General features: G+C 35.8%; 1 protein-coding gene across 6 annotated transcripts in view; it reads right to left on the reverse strand.

Annotated features, from left to right (window-relative positions):
* The window catches only part of CYLD (CYLD lysine 63 deubiquitinase), a 75,320-nt gene that overhangs the window by 48,467 nt on the left and 8,125 nt on the right, over window positions 1–18,728 (reverse strand). For all 6 annotated transcript variants that reach the window (XM_087420271.1, XM_087420273.1, XM_087420274.1 and 3 more), the window contains 2 exons: window positions 18,152–18,454; window positions 15,681–15,786 (listed from right to left, as the gene is read on the reverse strand). In XM_087420271.1, coding sequence (XP_087276397.1) covers window positions 15,681–15,786; window positions 18,152–18,454 — 409 coding nt within the window. The remainder of the gene's footprint in view (window positions 1–15,680; window positions 15,787–18,151; window positions 18,455–18,728) is intronic.

The raw sequence follows: 18,728 nt of genomic DNA on the forward strand, positions 1-18,728 counted from the left end.
TTAAACACAACATTGAAAAGACAGAGATCATCAGTATGGATTAAAAAGAAAATATGCTGTCTAAAAAAAATGAAGTGGGATAGAGTGGGAAAATGGAATGAGGAAGGGGGAAAAAAACATCTCATTCCAAAAAACACATTAGGGGTAGGGGCAGAAAATGTAGGACAAATACAAAACAAAGGAGATGGTAGAAATAAATCCAGTTATCAGTAATGATAACTATTAATAGATTACAGCCGGCCCCGTGGCTTAGCGGTTAAGTGCACGCGCTCCACTACTGGCGGCCCGGGTTCGGATCCCAGGCGCACACCCACGCACCGCTTCTCCGGCCATGCTGAGGCCGCATCCCACATACAGCAACTAGAGGGATGTGCAACTATGACGTACAACTATCTACCGGGGCTTTGGGGAAAAAAAAGGAGGAGGATTGGCAATAGATGTTAACTCAGAGCCGGTCTTCCTCAGCAAAAAGAGGAGGATTAGCACGGATGTTAGCTCAGGGCTGATCTTCCTCACACAAAAATAAATAAATAAATATTAATAGATTAAAATTTTCAGTTAAAATACAAAAACTGATAAACTAGATTAAGAAAGAATACCAACTATACGCTGTTTTAAGAGACATACCTAAAACATAAACGATGACAAAGAGAAATACCTGGAAAATACTAGCCAAAAGAAAACCTATATATATTATACAAAACAGAATTCAAGGCAAAAGAATTACTAGAGATGGAGATGGTCCTTACATAATGATAAACAGTTCAAATCACCTGGAAAATATAAGAAGTCCAAACTCTAGCTACCTAAAAATTCTACACTTGTATGCAGCAAACAGCAATTTCAAAATTAAAGCAAACACAGAATTAAGAAAAAGTTAACAAATCCATCATCATATTGAGAAGTTTCACCATACCTTGTTCAGTAACTGATAGATGTAGCAATTAAAAACTCAATAATGATACATAAAATTGGAATAGCATAATAAATTACCTTGACCTAAGGGACATATAAAATATGCATTCAATGCATGCAACTACAAGTGGAGAAAACACATTCTCTTCAAGTATACACAGATTATTCTGAAAACTGATCATGTACTAGGTTGTACAGCTAGCTTCAACAAATGTCGAAGGATTGGTGTCATATTCTCTGACCTTACTGCAATTGAACTGAAAATTAATAATGACAAAAATAAAAAAACAGATGCCTGAAAATTTAAAAGCACATTTTAAAATAGCTCATGGGTTACACACAAAAAAAATTATGAAATAAATTATAAAATACTTCAAATTTAATGATAACATGATAAATACATATCACATATTGTGTATGTGGGTACATAAAGAGAATCTATAGCCTTAGATGCTTTATACTAGAAAAAAGACTGAAAATATGCTAAGCTCTCAAACTTAAGGAGTTAGAAAAAGAAAGAATAAATCCACAAAAAGTCAAAGGAAAAAATAATTTTAAAAGATAAATTATTAAAATAGAAAAAAATATACCTAGAAAGGATTAAGAAAGCCGAAAGATAGTTTTATGAATAAATGAAAGTAAGAAACCTATTTCTCACTTTGAAGATTGTTGAAGAAAACAGAAGGGCACAAGTTTTTGGATGAAAACAGGGACACAACTGCAGATGCTACAGAGATTGAACAGAAAACAAGAGGATTTTATGAACAATGGTATAGGCATATCTCGTTTTATTGCACTTCACAGATACTGTGTTTTTTACAAATTGAAGGTTTGTGGTAAAGTAAATTGAAAACCTTCTGGCAGGATTCACCATTCTAGATGCACTAAGAACATTTGTGATTCAGGAGAAGAGGTGAAAATATCAATATTAACAGGAGTTTGGAAGAAGTTGATTCCAGCCCTCATGGATGACTTTGAGAGGTTCAAGATTTCAGAGGAGGAAGTAACTGCAGATGTGGTGGAAAGAGCAAGAGAACTAGACTTAAACATGGAGCCTGAAGATGTGACTGAATCGCTGCAATCTCATGACAAAACTTTAATGGATGAGGAGTTGCTTCTCATGGATGAGCAAAGAAAGCGGTTTCTTGAGATGGAATCTACTCCTGCTGAAGATGCTGTGAAGGTTGTTGAAATGACAACTAAGGATTTAGAATATGACATAACTCAGTTGATAAAGCAGCGGCAGGGTTTGAGAGGATTGACTCCCATTTTGAAAGACGTTCTACTGTGGGTAAAATGCTATCAAACAGCATCACACACTACAGAGAAATCGTTCACGAAAGGATGAGTCAATTGACGAGGCACACTTCACCATTGTCCTATTTTAAGAAATTGCCACAGCCCCCAGCACCCACCACCCTGCTCACTCAGCAGCCATCAACATCGAGGAAAGTTCCTCCACTAGCAAAAAGATTATGACTCACTGAAGGCTCAGATGATGGTTAGTCTTTTTCAGCATTAAAGTATTTTTTAATTAAGCTATGTACATTGTTTTTTAGACATAATGCTGTATCGCACACTGAACAGACTACAGTAGAGTGTAAACATAACTTTTTATATGCACTGGGAAACCAAACAATTCATGTGACTCGCTTTATTGCAGTATTTGCTTTACTGAGGTGATCCGGAACTGAACCAGCAGTAACTCTAAGGTAGGAATGTACACCAAAAACTTTGAAAATAAAGATTAAATGGAAAAATTCATTAAAAAAGTAAAACTTCCACAAAAGACCCCAAATAGCCACAGCAATCCTGAGAAAGAACAACAAAGCCAAAGGCATCACACTTTCTGATTTCCAACTATACTACAAAGCTACAGTGATCAAAACATACAGACTAATGAAACAGATTTGACAGCCCAGAAATAAACCCCCGTATATACGGTCAACTAATATTTGACAAGGGAGCCAAGAATACTCAATGGGGAAAGGATAGTCACTTCAACAAATGGTGCTGGAAAAACTGGATAACCCCATGCAAAAGAATGAAATTGGAGCCCTATCTTACACCACTCACAAAAACGAACTCGAAATGGATTAAAGACTTAAATTTAAGGCCTGAAACTGTAAAACTCCTAGAAGAAAACATAGGGGAAAAGCTCCTTAACATTGGTCTCAGCAGCAATTTCTTAAATATGACAGCAAAAGCACAAGCAACCAAAGCAAAAATAAACAAGTGAGACTACATCAAACTAAATAGCTTCTGCAGAGCAAAGGAAACCATCAATAAAATGAAAATGCAACCTACAGAATGGGAGAAAATATTTGCAAATCATATAACTGATAAGGGGTTATTATCCAAAATATATAAAGAATTCATACAACTCAACAGCAAAAAAAACTAACAATTCGATAAAAAAATGAGCAGAGGAACTGAACAGTTTTCCAAAGAAGACATACAAACGGCCAACAGGCACATGAAAAGGTGCTCAATATCAATAATCATCAGGGAAATGTAAATCAAAACCACAATGAGATATCACCTCACACCAGTTAGAATGGCTGTCATCAAAAAAACAAGAGATGATAACTGTTGGTGAGGGTGTGCATAAAAGGGACCCTTGTGCACTGTCAGTAGGAATGTAAATTGGTGCAGTCGCTATGGAAAACAGTATGGAGGTTCCTAAAAAAATTAAAAATAGAACTACCATATGATCCAGCAATCCCACTTCTGGGTACATATCCAAAGAAAATGAAAACAAAATACTGTGCTCCCATGTTTCTTTCAGCATTACTCACAACAGCCAAGATATGGAAACAATATAAGTGTCCATTAATGGATGAATGGATAAAGAAGATATGGTATATATATATATATATAATGGAATATTATTCAGCCATGAGAAAGAAGGAAATGCTGCCACTTGCAACAACTTACATGGACCTTGATGGCATTATGCTAAGTGAAATAAGTCAAACAGAAAAAGATGAATACTGTATGATATCACTTACATATGGAATCTAAAAAGGAAAAACTCAGAGAAACATAGAGTAGAGTGGTGGTTACCAGGAAATGGGCAGTGGGGGAAAAGGGGAGATATTGCTCAAAGGTACAAACTTCCAGTTATAAGATTAATAAGTTTGGGGATCTAATGTATAACATGGTGTTTATAGCTAATAATACTGTGTAATATACCTGAATGTTACTAAGAGAACAGATCTTCAGAGTTCTCACTACAAAAAAGAAACGGTAACTATGTGATGGGATGGAGGTGGTAGCTAATACTATGGCGGCAATAATTTTTCAATTTATAAATGTATCAAATCAACACATTGTACACCTTAAACTTATACAATGTTATGTGTCAACTACATCTCAATAAAGCTGGAAAAAAAATTCTTAATTTAAACAATAAAACTTACAAAAGGCACTCAAAACACAGATAGGACAGGATTCGGGGAAGATGGCAGAGTAGGAAGCACCAGGAATCTGTCTCCCCACCTGGACAACAATTGCACCAGCAGTATCTGTCTGATACAACTATGTTTGAAGGCTTGCAAGTTCCAGAGGAAGGTTTAAATGGTAAATTGCATTAATTCTGGTCAATTTCAGCTCTTAGCACAGTAGCAGCTACCCATCCCCCACCCCCAGCCCTGGGGCAGGCAGCTGTGCATGTGTTCCTGAAGCAGCTTGCACAGAGCTTGTGGGAGCCAGAGCCGACAAAGAGAACCCTGCCCAATAACTATTAGGGTGCGGTGATCACTGTTTGCTGCTTCTGATCACAGGAGTATGGACAAAGAGACAGGGGCTACTGTTGTCGTGCCTCCCACCATTGCCACAAGCCCCCCTGGCTAAGTGACTTCCAGGGGATTTAAAGGGTTGGCACCCTATTTATACCCTCTTTCAATTTTCTGTTTCCTCTTTTGGAAGCTAGACATTAAAGACTAGAACATTCAAAAGGAATAGTATATAGAGAGAAAATTAGAAAGTGACTGCACATGCCCGGGGAAAGGCACAGACTCAGAAAAGACCTGAAGAGACCTTAAATTTACACCTCAGGCTGATCCTTGGTACAGAGACAGTCAACAACAATCAAAAAAAGAAAAAACCAAAAACAATAACAAAAAACAGCAAACCCTGGGGAAAGGGGAGAATCTGATTTCCAGAGTTACCGCATTATTAAATCCAAATTCCAATTTTCAGCAAAAGAACACAAGACATATAAAGAAATAGAAAGTATGGTCCATTCAAAGGAAAAAAATAAATCAACAGAATCTTTCCCTGAAAAAGAACTGACAGCAGATCTACTAGACAAAGCTTTTAAACAACTGTCTTAAAGATGCTCAAAGACGAGGGGATAATGTGGAGAAAATTAAGAAAATGAAGTATGCACAAAATGAAAATATCAATAAAGGGATAGAAAACCTAAAAAGAAACCAAAAAAAAATTCTGCAGCTGAAAATTACAATAAACTGAAATGAAAAAATTCACTAGAGATTTGATGGCAGATTTGAGCATGCAGAAGACAGAACTGGCAAACTTGAAGACAGGACAATAGAAATTAGCAAGTCTGAGGAACGGAAGGAAAAAAGATTGAAGAAAAGTGAACAGAGCCTAAGGGACCTGTGGGATACCATGAAGCAGACCAACATACACATTGTGGGAATTCCAGAAGGAGAGAGAGCGAGAAAGGGGCAGAGAGAATATTTGAAGAAATAATGGCTGAAAAATTCCCAAATTTGAGGAAAGACATGAATATAAATATCCAAGAAGCTCAACAAACTCCAAGTAAGATGAATTGAAAGAGATCTGCCACCAAACACATAATTAAACTTTCAAAAGCCAAAGCCAAAGAGAGAAGCGACTCATCACATACAAGGATTCTCAATAAGAACACTAGCAGATTTGTCATCAGAAACTTTGGAGGCCAAAGGCAGTGGGCCGATATATTCAAGGTGCAAAAAAAGAAACTGTGAACAAAGAATCCCACATCTGGCAAAACTGTCCTTCAAAACTGAGAAATTAAGATATTCCCAGACAAATGAAAACTAAGGGAGTTTGTTTCTACTAGACTTGCCCTGCAAGAAATGCTCAAGTGAGTCCTCCAGGGTGAAATGAAAGGACACTAGGCAGCAACCTGAAGCCATATGATGAAAGAAACATCTCAATAAAGGTAAGTACACTGGCAATTATAAAAGCTAGCATTGTAATAATGGTTTGTAACACTTTTTGTTTTTTACATGATTTAAGAGACATACATTGTAATAAAACAATTAGTCTAAAAGCCAGTGTTATTATAACTTTGGTTTGCACCTCCACAGTTTGTTTTCTACATGATTGAAGAGACTAATGCATTTATAATACTTACTAGTTTGTTTTCGGACGTACAATGTATAAAGATGTAACTCTGTGACATCAACAACTGAAAGACGTGGGGATGGAGCTGTACAGGTGCAGTTTTTGTGTGTCATTTAAGTTAAGCTGGTATAAATTCAAACTAGAGTATTAAAACTTTAGTGTGTTAAATGTAATCCTATGGTAAAGACAACAGCTACAGAATATACACAAAAGGAAATGAGAAAGAAATTTAAATGTTTCACAACAAAAAATCAACTAAACAGAAAAGAAGACAGTAACACAGGAAATGAGGCACAAAAAAGCCATGAGGCATATAGAAAACAAATAGCAAAATGACAGAAATAAGTCCCTCCTGACCAGTAATTACTTTAAATGTAAATGGATTAAACTTTCCAATTAAAAGACAAGAGACTGGCAGATGGATAAAAACACATGATCCAACTACACGCTGTCTACAAGAGACTCATTTTAGATCCAAAAACACAATGAGATTGAAAGTGGAAGGATGGAAATAGATATTCTATGCAAACAGTAAACAAAAGAGAACAGGGGTGGCTATATTAATATCAGACAAAATAGACTTTAAATTAAAAAAAGGTTACAAGAGACAAATAAGGACAGTATATGTTAATAAAAGGTTCAATGCAGCAAGAATATATAACAATTATAAACATTTACATACCTAACAACAGATCAGCAAAATATATGAAGCAAAAACAAACAGAATTGAAGGGAGAAATAGTTCTATAATAATAGTTGGCAACTTCAATACCCCACTCTCAATAATGGATAGAACAAGCAAACAGGAGATCAGTAAAGAAATAGAGGTCTTGAATGACACAATAAACCAACTAGATCTAACAGACACATACAGAACACTCCGCCCAATAACAGTATACACATTCTCCTCAAGCGCATATGGGAAATTTTCTAGGACAGACCATACAGTAGGCCACAAATTAAGTCTCAATAGATTTAAAAGAGAGATATCATACCAAGTATCTTCTCTGACCACAATGGGATGAAATTATAAATCAATAACAGAAGTAAAACTGGAAAATTCAAAAATTTGTGGAAATTAAACAACACACTCTTAAACAACCAATAATCAAAGAAGAAATCACAGGGAAATTAAAAATACTTAGACATGAATGATAACAGAAACACAGCATACCAAAACTTAGGGGATACAGCAAAAGCAGTATTAAGAGGGAAATTTATAGCTATAAACATTTACATTAAAAAACAAGAAAGATTGCAAATCAACAACCAAACTTTACAACTTAAAGCACTAGAAAAAGAACAAAGTAAACCCAAAGCTAGCAGAAGGAAGGAAATAATAAACTTAGAGTAGAGATAAATGAAATACAGAATAGATAAACAATAGAGAAAATCAATGAAACTAAAAGTTGGATCTTTGAAAGGATCAACAAAATTGACAAAACTTTAGCTAGATGGACGAAGTAAAAAGAAAGAATACTCAAATTACCGAAATCAGAAATGAAAAGTGCAGACACAGAAATAAATTCCACAGAAATAAAAAGGATTATAAGAGAGTACTATTAAAAAAAGGCAACCCACAGAATGGGAGAAAATATTTGCAAATCATATATCTGATAAGGGATTAATATTAATTAGAGTATATAGACAACTCCTAAGACTCAACAACAACAACAACAAAAAAAACCTTTTAGGAGGCCAGCTGGTGGTGTAGCAGTTAAGTGTGTGCACTCTGCTTCGGCAGCCCAAGGGTTCGCAGGTTCGGATCCCGGGCGCACACCAACGCACCGCTTGTCAAGCCATGATGTGGCGGCGTCCCATATAAAGTAGAGGAAGATGGGCATGGATGTTAGCCCAGGGCCAATATTCCTCAGTAAAAAGAGGAGCATTGGCAGATGTTAGCGCAGGGCTAATCTTCCTCACAAAAAAGAAACTTTTTAACATGCAAAAATTAGCAAACCAGACCAAGCAACCTATGAATCATGATGAAGTTGGATTTATATGAGGAATGTAAGGTTGATTTAATATTAGAAAATTAGAAGATTGAAAGAAAATAAACATAGGATTATCTCAATAGATGAAGAAAAATGTTTGGTAAATTCAATATCCATTCACGATAAAACTCTTGGAAAATGGGAAACAGTAGGTAACTTCTCTCATCTGATAAATGACAGCTACAACAATAAAATCCTATGACAACATCATACTTACTAGTGAAATGCTGAAAGCATTCCCTTTAAGATCAGGAGCAAGACCAACATGCTTGTGATCACCTCTTGTATTCAATACTATATTTAGAAGTTCTAGCTAGGGCAGCTAGATAAGAAACCATATTTTAAACCATATTTTAAAATAAAAGATAAAAAAATTAGAAGGAAGAGGCAAAACTGTTAGTATTTGCAAATGATGATTAGTTACTTAAAAAGTAATCTACACACAAATTGTGAATAAAAGACTTTGTTTATAACAAAAAGCACACAAAAAAAGTCAACTGAGATATCACTTCACATCCACTAAGATGGCTACAATCAAAGTCAGATAATAACAAGTGTTGACAGGATGTGAAGAAATCAGAACCCTCGTACACTGCTGGTGGGAATGTAAAGCAGTTTTGGAAAACAGTCTGGTAGTTCCACAAATGATTAAACATAGAATCTACCATATGACCCAACAATTCCATTCCTAGATATATACCTAGCAGAGATGAAAACATACATCCACACAAAAGTTTGTACATGAATGTCTGTAGCAGCATTATACATTACAGCCAAAAGATGGAAAGAACCCAAGCGTCCATCAACAGATGAATAGATAAACAAACTGATATATTCATACAAGGGAATATTATTCAGGCATAAAAAGGAATGACGTACTGACACATGCTATAACATGTATGAACCTTGAAAATATTATGCTAAGTGAAAGAAGCCAGTCACAAAAGACCACATATTATATGATTCTATTTATATGAAATGTCCAGAATAGGCAAACATACAGAGATAGAAAGTAGTGTGGACAGCGATGACAAAATGCAGTAACACCTGCCAAGGCTTCTAAAATGGAGCTGGGAGGCCATTAAGGAAGTGGTGCTTATGTACATCTCTATCCAGATGAAATGCAACTTTGAAACTGTGTTTTACTGCTGCCAGCTTGACCTTCTCTCAAGAAATATGCCTACCCTCATGATAAGAACCTCTGCCTTAGAGATGGCCTTAGCAACCAATCACGTGTGGCCAAGAAGTCACAGTTGCTGCCGGCACCAATCACAAATTCAGCAAAACACCCTGTGTGATGTATCTCTCCTTGCCTTTATAAACCTTTGCCGCCTTTGTCTTCCTCAGAGCACCCTGTGGGTTTCTGCCTGACTCTGTGTCTCCCAAATTGCAATTCTAATTGCCCAAATAAATACCTGCTGTTTGAATTGTAGTGATGTTTTCCTCAGTCGACAGTAGATTAATGGTTGCCTAGGACTAAGGAGGATGAAGGGATAGTGGAGTGACAGCTAAAAGGTACAGTTTCTTTTTGAGGAGAAGAAAATGTTCTACAATTGACTATAATGATGATTGCACATATCTGTAAATATACTACAATACATTGAATCGTACAGTTTGAGTGAATTATATTGTATGTGAATTAGACCTCAATACAGCTGTTTTTTTTAAAAAGTCAATTTCTACGTATCATCAAAAAACTGTAAGAAAATATGTTTTACTTTATAATGTATCAGAACACAGGCAAGAAATGGATAAAATTAAAGTTTTACTAAAAAGAGATTAAATAAATGAAAGGCTATAGAATTTTCATGTATTAGAAGTTACAATATAATAGAAATGGCAGTTCTCCTCAAGTTGTTCTACAGATTAACTGCAATTCCAATCAAAATCCCAAAGGAACTCTTATAATATTTGAGAAGCTGATTGTTAAATTTACAATGAAGAGTCAACGGCCAACAACAGCCAAGACACTCATTAAGAAAAAGAACAAGAAGGGAAATGTACTCTTAGAACTATCGAGACCTCTTCTAGAGCTATGATAATGAAGGCCTAGACCTAGAGGTCTTAGTGTAGGGAAAGAATACAGCCCGGAAAGAGATCCATATATACATTTGTTGAAACTTGATTTATGCACAGCAAGCATGGCAGATCAAACTGGGTATGCGTACCTCATATCAGACACAAAATAAAATCCAGATGGATTACAGATTAAATGTGAAAGGCAAAACTATTCACCTTTCAGAAGACAACGTAGAACAGCAGGAAATTCAGAGGAGCAATGAGAGAGGACTAGTGCTCATGTTAGAACATACTCTAAAGAATCATTAAAAACAATGTGGTACTGCAGCATAAGACAAAAAAGAAAGTCCAGAAATACACAGAAGTACGCGTGGGAATTTACTATGATGAAAGTAGCATCTCAAAAGAGTAGGAAAAAGATGGACTTTTTTTCCAGGGCTAACATCTGTGCCAGTCTTCCTCTATTTTGTGTGTGGGTCATCACCACAGCACAGCCACCGACGAGTGGTAGGTCCACGCCTGGGAACCAAACCCAGGGCGCTCAGGCAGAGTGCGCCAAACTTAACCACTAGGCCACAGGGCCGGCCCTGAGATGGACTTATTTTAACAAATGATGTTGAGACAACTGAGTAACTATCTGGGCAGGGGGCGTGGAAACTAAATTAGACCCAAATTTCACATCATACACCACATAAAATAAAAATGGATCAAAGATATATTTATATTTGTAAAAAATAAAGAGTACTAGAAGTACCACAAGAGTACTAGAAGAAAACATGGAGAAATTCCTTTAAAACCTTGGAGCAACTCAAAACCCAGATGCCAATAACAAATCTGATAAATTCAACTACATAACAAAAAAGTCCTGCATGACAAAAATACACCTAAAGCAAAGTCAAAAGACAACGTGAAATAAGCCATATACAAAGGACAAATATTGTATGGATTCCTTTTATATGAGGTATACAGAACAGGCAAATTTTTAAGACAGAAACTAGAGAACAGAAGTTACCAGGGACTGAGGGAAGGGAAGAATGGGGAGTTACTTCTTAATGGGTATAGAGTTTCTGTATGAGATGATGAAAAAAGTCTGGAAATAGTGGTGATGGTTGCACATCATTGTAAATGTACTTTATGCCACTGAATTGTACACTTACAAATGGTTAAAATGTAAATCTTGTTATGTATATTTTACCACAATTTTAAAATATGAGGACAACCAGATTAACAACAAAAAAATGACAAAAAGCTAATGACAAATGAGGCCTGGGGAGTGGGGAACATTTGCACCTCATACCACAAGCGTTTACCACCCTAACACATAAAGAAGAAACTGGTAAGAAAAAAGAATAATAATCCAATTCAAAAAATAAACAACAGATACGATATGAGTAAACAGTTCACAGAAAGAAAAATACAAATTGCCCTTAATCGTATGAAAAGATGCTCAACCTCATTCATCAGAGAAATGCAAATTAAAACTATCCTGAAATATATTTTCCACCTATGAGACTGGGAAAAAAATTTAGCAACATACTCTCATGGCAAGATTATCAAAAAAGTCCCCCTCACATTCTGCTTGTAGGAATATAAATTGTTATATCCACTACTGAAGGCAATTTAGCAATATCTAGAACAATACAAATGCATGCACCTTTTCATCAAACAACCCACTTCTGGGACTTTCTCCTGTAGATATGCTAGCACATGTGGGAAATATATATGTACAGGTTATTGCAGCATTGTTTGTAATAGTAAAAAGTTAGAAACAATCCAAATATCCATCAATAGGAATCTGGTTAAATAAATTATGGAACAATACAACAGAAAACTATATGCTGCAAAAAACAAGAAGAACCCCTCTATTCAGATACACAAAGAGCTCCAAGATATAAAGTTAAGGGAATAAAGCAGTGTGCAGAAAAGTGTAAATATTATGCTTTATGCATAAAAAGGGAAGGGAGAATATGTATTTATATTGTATAAAGAGACTCTGGAAAGATATACAAGAAACTAATAAAAAGTTACTAGTGGGAGGCAAGGGATGGAGTGACAGGGCAATCAGAGTCGAGGGGATAAGAACGGAAACAAGATACTCTACTGTACTTTTTTATTATTTTGATTTGAGATATGTGAATGTATTTCTTATTAAAACTTATTTTAGTAACTTAAAAGTTACTACATTCAAGGGTATATGAATTAGACAAAACTCAAATGACACAATGTGCATTTCATTTTATGAAAGATGTCTTTTATCTCAAAAAGAAAAAAGAACCTAAGTACTTATCTCTAATTGATATGCATGCTGAAGTATTTAGGAGGAAGTATACTGATATCTGTAACTTACCTTGAAATGCATAAAAAATAAGATGGATTAGTGCATGCATAGAGGGATGGATAGATATATGATAAAGTACAATTAAACTTTAATTGTAGAATCTAGGTGGTAGAAATAGGAATGTTCAATACAAAATTCTTTCAACTCTTCTGTATGTTTGAAAATTTCATAATAAAATGTTGAAAAAAAATTTATTGAAATTTTTAAATAGAGAACTCACGAATCAATAAACAATTCAACAGAAAAATGAGCAAAGACACAAAGCAGGTATTCAACAGAAAACACAAATGTTCCATAAATGTATGAAAAGTTATTCAACCTTACTTTTAATCAGGGAACTACAAATTAAAACACCTTGAGATACCATTTCTCAGGCATCAGATTGGCAAAAATTTTAATCAGTACCAAGTGTTGAAGTGGATTATGGAAATACTCCAAAACCCAAACGTCCATTAACATTAGAATGGGCTATTAAATCGTGAGATATTCACACAACGAAATTCAGTATGAAGCAGTGAAGGTGAGTAAACTATTAATATCCTCCTCCACAGGAAAGAATCTCAAAATACATTTTAAGTAAATGATGCAAGTAATTAGAGAATACAGTCAGTACAATTCTATTTATATTAGGTTTAAAAACAGGTTAAACTAAACAACATAATTATATACCACCCCAATCCAAGCGATCATCATCTCTCATGCGGATAACTGCAACTGTCTCCTTCCTGGTCTCCCTGTTTCTGCCCTCTAACATACAGCCAGAGTGATCATTTTAACATGTAAATTAGGGTAGGTTGTCCTTTGCTCAACACCCACCTCTAGCTCCCCATCTCCCTCAGAGTAGAAGCCAAGAACCCATACACCAGCCCCCTTCCCCTGGCCTGTTCCAGCTCCGGCTACCTGTCCTATCTATCACTCCTTCGCCTGACCTGCTCCAGCCACAGTGAACTCCTGGCTACTCCTCCAACTGGCCAAGCCAGCTGCAGCCTCAGGCCTTCCCTCAGAATCCACGTGGCTCACTGGCAAATCTCCTTCCTGTCAAGAGCTCAAATGTCACCGCATTAGAGAGGCTCACTGGGACCACATGACAGAAAATAGAAAATCCCACCCCCCAACCCAGCACCTCCTTTCCCCCTCACCTTGTTCATCATTCTCCATCAATTATCATCTAATTGACCATAAATTTTACTTATTTATTGTCTGTCTCCACTCACTAGAATGAAAGCTCCATGTGGGAAGAATTTTTATCTATTTTGCTTCCTACTATATATATCCTCAACTCCTAAAAGAAACCTAAGGAAGAGCTTAGTAATATTTTAATGAAGGAACAACCTTTTATAAAATTCCTTTTTAAACAATGAGCATTTATTATAACATTAAAAAGTATTTGATACATAAAATCATAAATTGTGTTATTTCCATAAACAAGCATGAAAAGGTAAATTAAACATCACTAGATAAAATATCAAGCACACGTATGCTTTCCCCTAAATGTGAACCACCTGTTCCCAAAAAGAAGCAAAGAAATAGTTAGGAATCCAATTTGCAAGAAACTAAAAACTCATTTTAAAGAAATCAAGAAAAGCAAGTATGTTAGACTTTTACAAAGCAAAATTGAAATAAACCTATCATGTGATCCGATACCTCCAACTAAATTAATGTACTCTTGCTGTAAAGCTAAAAGCTCAAGTAGAAAGCACTTTCTAACTCAGCAAAACAAGCATTTATTACTTGCCAAGCCAACAGGAAAACAGGAAGGGCAAACAGTCCAGGCTAGGAGGCACCTTAAGGATCATCTAGTATTAGCCTCTTCATTTTTACAAAAAAAAGAAACTGAGGACCTGAAATGACCTGTGGGGAACTGAAAAGTGTTCTGGGTCAAAATGTGCAATAATGGAAAAACACTGGAAGCAAAAAAAAAACCATTTTGTTCAGTTGTAATCCTTGCTATAGTAAAATTCAGCTTTTAAAGAATTAGACACAAAATACATCTCCATGGAAACAATATTCCTAAGTATACATGCGAGGCAGAGAAGTATGTTTTTCTACGCAGAAAACTATGTTCTTCACATCCTAAGTACACACAGGTTGTGGGGTGAGGAGGTACTGAAAAGAGTGGAGCTTGATAACCAGACGGCTCTGGAGCCCAATTCTGGCTCCACCACCGACTTGATCCTAGGCAATCTTAGCCCTACCTGAGCCCCAGTTTCTTATCAGCAAGATGGGGATAATTAAGACCTACCTTATAAGTCTGTCAAGAAAGTAAAAAAGTAGATGTCATCTAATTCAAGGATTTGTACATTTGTGGCTACTGAATGCAGGTTTTCTGACATGTTATTCATTTTATTCAGACTTGCATAATGCTCAACAAGAATCATCTGGTTGCCTCTGTTAGTTTTATGATTAACATACTATTAATTGACTAGCCTATAACTGGAATTCTACTAAGAGCAGGGGGAAGGTGCTGTTGATGTCGCTACCAATAGGAATGTATCAATTAGTTGACAGCAGTCCACAGGTACTCTTGTTTGAGGTAAAATAAAAGGTTGCTCATGATTTTTTTTAAGATGTACAGTTCAGTGATCTGTTTCTGAATACAGAGTCAGGAAGCCTGATCAATTACACCATCTCAAAACTGGAAGGGATCTTGCAGGGCATCCATCAAGAACCCTCCCACAGCATATTAGATTATATTAAACGGCCAGCTTCTGCTTAAAGGCTTCTAGTTTAAACAAGCCTTTCACTCAAACAGGTGGCAGTTTATCACATTTTCTGACACTTCTAATTATCAGAAAGGGCTTTTTTCCCCCACTTAGAATGGACAGGTGATGAAAAAGTGAAGGATAATGTATAAACACCACCCCACACTCACATACTTTTGGAAATAAAAATCTTTAAGTATTGTTTTCATTTGAGTGTAAGAAAGGATATTCTATTTAACAATTCCATAATATAAAAGTCAAGTTCCAAAAACACATCTTGAAGCTCATATTTACATCCTCACAAAACATCTTAGAAACTGCCTTATTAATATACAAAACACAAAGAAAACATACCTGGGATGATATCATTGATATGTAAAAGAATTGTACTTTCAACACTTGCAAAACTACAAAGCTGTACTCCATCAAATCTTCCATCCCAGTTGCCAATAGGATTATCCTAGAAGTTAAGTAACAGAATAAACTTTAAAACCCTCCTCAATAAAACGTAAATATGAAAGTCCATATTTTCCAGAAAAGGATCCTCCAAAACATCTTACATTGGTACATTTTAACTATTTTTCCTAAAAGAAAAAAAGAATATATCAGGAATAATTGGTACAGTAATAAGGTTTTTGTTTATTTTTATTTGTTTTTTGCTTTCGTTTTTGGAAAAATGAGATCCAAGAATAATCAACTACAGTAAACCAACAGATGAGCAAGGAATCAAAAGTATCTGTCCTACCTGACTGGACAACCATCCTAGTCTATACAGTAACATCCATCTGCATAGGGAGATTTATTAATAATACATTGTTTCACTCAGAAATCTGCCCCTTATTAACCCCAACTTATTCGTATCACTCTTTTACATTCCCTGGGCTCTTAAATACTCAATTTGAACTCCTGTATGCCTTTCTGTACATACAAAGTCTATTTTTCAATTGTTCTTTTGTCATTTTATGCGTATGCAAGAACTCCCTCCAAAACGGAGATTTTTATATTTAATTATCTTATATTCCAATGTTGCACCAACTAGTCCAGCGCTGTTCACGGAGTTACATTAAGAGATGGACAGTCAGACAACTGCCCTGAGCACCAATGTGTACAACGTGCTAAATGTCATTGGAAATACAAGATGAAGAACATTGCGTTTGCCACAACTCTCCTTTCCAGGAGTGTAGTAGAGAGGTTGGGAGTGAAAGCTTGCACAAGCCAGCTGGAGGACAGACAGAGGCAGGGGGAAAGGCTGGTGGGGCAAACCTCTAGGCAGCCCGCCCCAGTAAACAACATGATCCCTAGACTGCCACCTTAGGAGGGGAAGGCCTAAGTGGCTTTAGCCAAGTTGAAGCAGGGGGAAGTTGAAGCATTTAGCCAAATGACCTGAAGCAGGGGGAAACCAACCCCAGTGACGAGTGGCCCTCTTTCTCCAACCTTCCCTCCACCCAAGCCCACAATCTCTCCTCTACACAAATCCTGAATATATAAAGAAGAATGGTTTAAGAATGTGCTTTATCGTGAGCTATCCTGAGGGACTCACATGTTTTACTCTGGCTCTAACTGTTCACACGGTTCAATAAATGTTTGTCTGAACAACATAGTGATGTTTGTCTAACTAATGGGTATCAAATAGAATTTCCTAGAATTTCCAAGCACAGGATAAGAGAAACTTATGCTAGAACATTCATACCCTGTCAAAAAGTATACTTGAATAGATAAAACTAAATGTACTCACTGAAATGATGTGAGTACTCACTAAAAACATCCTGAGTACAAGAGTCTATTACTCACATCCTCTCCTAACTCATTCTAGTGTTTAATAATTCCGTATGAATTTCCTTCTTTATATCTAACAAATTCTTGTTCATATTTTCAATCTATGATGAAAATGTTCTCAGCCTTTTTCTTCTCTTTCTCTTAATTCCACAAGTAACATTCAACATGCCATACTGGAATGTATCCATTACTAACTAATATGACTGTAAGATAACACTAAAAATGAGTGACACAAACAAAATGACAAATATTGGATGATTCCACCTATATGAGGTACCTAGAATAGGCAAATTCACAGAGACAGAAAGCAGAATACTGGTTACCAGTAGACTAGTGGCTGAGGGGAGTGAGTAATGGGGAGTTACTGTTTGATGGGTACAGAGTTTCAGTCTGGGATGATGTGCATTCTGGAGATGCACAGGGGTAACGGTTGCACAATAAAGTGAATGTACTTAATGTCACTGAATTGTACACTTAAAAATGGTTGAAATGACAAATTTCATGTTACATATAATTTACCTCAATAAAAAAAATATTTTTGAGTGAGTTGTATACTAAGAAAACACTCTGATTACAAAAAAAAAGTTTTCAAAACAAAGAAAAATAAGACGTCATGTAATAAATTTGGGTGTTGACAAATTTCATGTTACATATAATTTACCTCAATAAAAAAATATTTTTGAGTGAGTTGTATACTAAGAAAACACTCTGATTACAAAAAAAAAGTTTTCAAACAAAGAAAAATAAGACGTCATGTAATAAATTTGGGTGTTTTGTTTTTCTGTCCATTGGTCAGCTATCACACAGTAAATTTAAAGATTGAAAACATTATTCCAGTTTATTCAAACTGGAAAAAGGAGTAAATGTAAGTCCATGTCTAGACTCTTGTCCCATATCAGTATTCCTTTACCAAACACAAATTAGAACATCTTCTTTACATATTCCAAATTAGTCCACTTTAAATATTCAAAGTGTTTAATCTGTACCTAAAGTGGTCATAAAACTAACAGATATATTCACAAAGATAATATAATCCAAAAGCTTCTTACCATGTCTACACCAACAAAATAGCCTAAGCTTTCTTTTCCCGGCAAAAGATCACAAAATATGACTGTTCCAGATTCTATAGTTTCTCCAAGCTTCAAAGAAACTCTGGAGTTTATTTCCAGAGGGGGAAGTTCAACCTGCATTGTGTCCACTGGACCTGCATAATCACTTTCCAATCCATTGTCGTCATCTTCTATGATTTCTAGCTTGTCCAAGGCAACAAATACCCCACAATCTTCATCACACTGAAATAGCTGTTTCCCTTGATATATCCCATCAGTGAAACCTTGGCCACGACCTTCTTCCTAGTTTTTAAAGGAGAGAGGAAAAAAAAATCAATTGATAGATAAAATAGACAGATAAACATGATCCATAAGAAAAAATATCCACTCTGGGAATTTCAGGGAAATCACTGGAAAAATTCTAAATGACACATAAGAAATATAATTATGAGCAGTTGCTGTTGGATTTAGGGTGTTTAAAAAAATAATGAAGAAGCTATATCTGATGCTGAAGTAAAATGACTTGATAATTTCAAATCATAATTCCACTGTGAGAGAGCTGGGCTGGATCCTACTT

This window comes from Ceratotherium simum, chromosome 30 (genome assembly GCF_057802395.1).
Source record: "Ceratotherium simum simum isolate JZ-2026a chromosome 30, ASM5780239v1, whole genome shotgun sequence".
Taxonomy (NCBI): domain Eukaryota; kingdom Metazoa; phylum Chordata; class Mammalia; order Perissodactyla; family Rhinocerotidae; genus Ceratotherium; species Ceratotherium simum.